At 35.5% G+C, this 4,363-nt stretch overlaps 1 protein-coding gene across 1 annotated transcript in view; it reads right to left on the reverse strand.

Annotated features, from left to right (window-relative positions):
• The window catches only part of LOC111790089 (cinnamoyl-CoA reductase 2-like), a 1,949-nt gene extending 1,098 nt beyond the window's left edge, over window positions 1-851 (reverse strand). Inside the window, exons 1-2 of the mRNA XM_023670891.1 lie at window positions 514-851; window positions 84-266 (exon numbers count right to left, since the gene is read on the reverse strand). Of these exons, the coding sequence (XP_023526659.1) occupies window positions 84-266; window positions 514-804 (474 nt within the window). The 5' untranslated portion in view covers window positions 805-851. The remainder of the gene's footprint in view (window positions 1-83; window positions 267-513) is intronic.
• Window positions 852-4,363: the final 3,512 nt, after the last annotated feature.

Below are 4,363 nucleotides of genomic sequence, written 5' to 3' on the forward strand. Positions count from 1 at the left end.
TTTTTTTTTTTTTTTTTTTTTTTTTTTTTTTTTTTTTTTTTTTTTTTTTTTTTTTTTTTTTTTTTTTTTTTTTTTAATGTTACCTTGGTGTTCTTGCAAAAGTCAAGATCACTCCAACAAGACTCATCCACCACCGTGTCGAGGCTACGGTTAGGGTTCATGTAGACGGTGCCGATGGACGATGTGAACACTACTCGTCGAACTTTTGCTTCCGCTGCGGCGGTCATGACATTCTTAGTTCCAATTATGGCTTGTTCCACCTTTTCCTGTTAATCGATGGGAGTTATTAATGTTATTCAACATGGACAATGTAACTATCCAAGCCCATAGCAGCCAGTAGATATTGTCCTTTGGACTTTCCAATTTAGGTTTCCTTTTAAAAAGGTGTTTAGGGAGAAGTTTCCACCTTCTTTTTTGTCTCCAACCGACATGGAATCTTACCCAAAATAAAATAAGAAACAGAATAATATTAAACCATAAAGAGAGAGAAAATGATGAAGTGCAAGTACTTACGGGGTCATCGGTGACCGGAGAGGCAGTGTGGAAGACACCATCGCAGCCCATAATAGCAGCTTTGAGGCTTTCAAAATCAAGAAGATCAGCGCTATACAAAGAGAGACGCTCATTAGCTCCATCCAATTGCTTCAAATGAGCATTCTTTTGATCATCTGGGTTTCTAACAGTTCCTCGAACAGTGTAGCCCTTCTCAAGAAGAAGCTTTACAAGCCAAGAAGCAATGAAGCCTCCAGCGCCGGTGACACACACAATTTGGCCGGAAACTGCAGAGGAGGTATCGATCGGCATAGTGGTGGATATGGAAATGGATTGTTTGGTTTGGGTTTGGGTTCAGATGGATGCACAAAAAGGAGTGGAACTTGGGCTGCTTTTAAAGGACAGGAATTCACCTACCTCAACTTAAAAAAATTAAGCACATGTTGATGTTAATTTAAAATTGATACTTCGGGCTCCTATTATTGACTATATTTGGGTCAAACTGAGACCTCAACAACCAACGTGCTTCAGCAAACTTCCATGAATCCTCGCTCTCTATTATAACAATTTGAGAACTTTATTGAATGATTGTCTTGTAGTGACTGGAATTATATTCAAGATATATATTTTTTTAATTTTTCTTTCATGCATTTTGAGACTATAAAACTATCCCTCATATTATAGATTCAATAATATTTTCTCAATTGGATGGTAGTGGGTGCTCTGATTTTGTATCAACTTTTCATTAGAGCTGATTAATTTATCAAATTTTTAGTGTGTTATTTAAGATTTGATTTGTTTATTGTGCGGCATGCTAGATATTAATTGATTTACCTTATTGGGTCATGTGAATTTCAATTACGTTAGATAGTCTTGTTTTTTAATGTATAAAATATAGTCATACCTTTGAATATATTCCTTGCCCCTTTCAAGATAGATTTGTAGTGCAGTTATTATGAGATAAACTATTAATGTAGTTCCCCTCTTCTCTCAAATAGTTTAATTGAATTGCACTTTTGCCTTTCGACTCATTTCTACACACGATAGTAACTCTTCAAATAGCTATAATGCGCTATCATATTTGACTTTGGTCAAGCTTGACGATACGAGTTTCTAAATACCTACTGTTTGACAGAGGTACTATTAGATCTGATTTAGGTCAACAAATATTGCTATTGAGGTATTAGAGTAAATAGGAAGCGGTGTGACTCTCGTGGATATTGTTCATATTTTTCATGTGTCCGTGGGCATATTTTAAGCATTGATCTCTTCTTCCACAACTTGAAATTCAGTCCCCTAAGACGCTTAATAAAACCGTTCAAATTAAAATTAAATTGAAAAAGTTGGAGAATTCATTCTTGTCGAGGATCGGGTGTTACAAAATCTGAGCTGCGTACCCAACACTTTTTGCACACTTCTTCTAGAAGTTTGGTGTAAGCCTTTCAACTCTTATGGGAACGCTCTTATCATCAGTACCAAGGATACTATTCTCTCTGTTCTAGAACGATTCATAAATATAAAGAACAAAGAACAAAATTTTATGGGGTTCGAAAGAAGAAAAATCCAAAAAGTTTGATTGTAACAAAGGGAGTAGTTTCCTCAAGCCTATTTCTGAAATCCACAGCTGATTTTGTTATGAAATTTGGCCGGAAACATTGATATCTGAGGGTTCTTCCAAGAACGGTAAGAGTGCTAACGAACCTCTTTCCGACCCTCGCAACTCATCGTATGGTTAAGCAAAAAAAAAAAAAAAAAAAAAAAAAAAAAAAAAAAAAAAAAAAAAAAAAAAAAAAAAAAAAAAAAAAAANTATATATATATATATATAGCACATAGTTTGTAGTAAGATCTTCACTAAGTATAGACCTAACCCTTCCCCTAGGAGCCTAACAAACCACCACGACACACGAACTGGCAAGCCGCCTCGTGGCGGCACTACTAATCGAGGAAGAGCCCCAAGACAGAACAAGAATTATTGTCCTAAGTATCAGTGGCCTCACCAGGGGGAGTGTCGAGCAGGAACTGATGCATGCTATAGTTGTGGCCAAACAGGTTACTTTGCAGCAAACTGTGCTCAAAAGAGAGATCATGACACTAACTGTTAGGTTTTGACAGAAGAATAACTACGCCACAAACATAAACAATTGAAGTTTGAAGTTATGATATTATTGAATACAGAACTTTAGGTTTTGACAGAAGAATAACTACGCCACAAACATAAACAATTGAAGTTTGAAGTTATGATATTATTGAATACAGAACTTAGCTTATATAGCTAACTATTTTGACCTAATCAAATTCTTCTAACAATCCCTTCCTTAACTAATTCTTGACATTCAAGACAGAAAAACTCTGCACACCAAGTGCAACTTCCTAATGCTTCTAGTTTTAGAGGCTTTGTCAACAAATCAGCAAGTTGATTTCGGGTACCACAAAATAACAAATTAACAATTCCTTCTTTTGTAAGATCTCTAAGAAAGTGAAACCTTACTCTTATGTGTTTAGAACGTCCATGTAGAACTGGATTTTTGGATAGCTTAATAGTTGAAGTATTATCACACATTAGCTTTGTTCCTTCTATTTGAGAGTGACCAATCTATTTGAGTATCCTCCTCATCCAAACAGCTTGACATGCACAGACACTAGCAGCAACAAACTCAGCTTCTGTGGTTGATAAGGTGACTATAGGTTGCTTACGAGAAGACCAAGCTACTGCTCCTCCACTCATCACAAACTCAGCTTCCCACTATTTGTTTATACAAAGTTACATCTACTTTTGCACCATTTTCATCTTTGCCAATTTTCTATCCAGGAACAATGGGATTACAAACAGAATTGTAATTCTCTATGCCAAATTGATTTAAAACTTTAGCAGCATACTTTCTTTGACATATAAAAATACCATCTAATCTTTGTATTACCTCTATTCCAAGGAAAAATTCTAATCTAACCTAAGTCAATCATATCAAACTCTTTCTTTATGAAACGTTTAAACTCCTCCAATAATTATTCATCGTCTCCAATAAATAAAAGATCATCAACATGAATGTTTACAATAAGAATTTTACCTCCCTTCCTCTTGATTAAGAGTGTCTGCTCACTGGAATTGCTTTTGAATCCTTCCTTAATGAAGTAGGATTCTATTCAACTAAACTAGGTTCTAGGTGCTTGTTTTAATCCGTAGAGAGCTTTTTGGAGTTTGTACACCATCTCCTCACTTCCCTTTTTCTCATAGCCTTTTGGTTGTTCAACAAAAATATATTCTTTTAACTTGCCATATAAAAAAAGCTGATTTGACATCTAACTCATAGAGTTTCCAACCTTTTTGGGCGGCAAAAACAATGATCATTCTCACCGTATCCATTCTGGCCACAGGTGCATACACTTCCGTATAATCAATTCCATGCTCTTGTGTGTAGCCTTTTACAACCAATCTTGTTTTGGATTTATCAACTTCTCTAGACTCATTTAGCTTGGTTTTATAAATCCATTTCAATTTTCTTTGCTCCTACGGGTACAACCACCAAATTCCATGTTTGATTTTTTTCAATGGATTTGATTTCTTCATCCATAGCCAATCTCCATTTTGGGCTTTTGACAGCTCCCTCAAAATTCACTGGATCTAAAATCATCAAGAATGTCATATTTTCTTTATCCTCTTCAGATAAGCCTTCACCAAAATTATAATCTGCTAACCATACAGGTGGATGTCGATTTCTCCTCTCCCTATTGTCAAATTTGGTGCAACAGTTACTGGAAAATTGTTTTCAGCAACTGGTTCAATTGTTTCAGCAATCGGTTTAGTTGTTTCCTCTATGATTTCTCCTCTTTCAGCTGTGTTATTATCAATTTCAATATTTTCCCCAGTCCAAT

The sequence above is a fragment of the Cucurbita pepo genome, chromosome LG03 (genome assembly GCF_002806865.2).
Source record: "Cucurbita pepo subsp. pepo cultivar mu-cu-16 chromosome LG03, ASM280686v2, whole genome shotgun sequence".
NCBI lineage: Eukaryota > Viridiplantae > Streptophyta > Magnoliopsida > Cucurbitales > Cucurbitaceae > Cucurbita > Cucurbita pepo.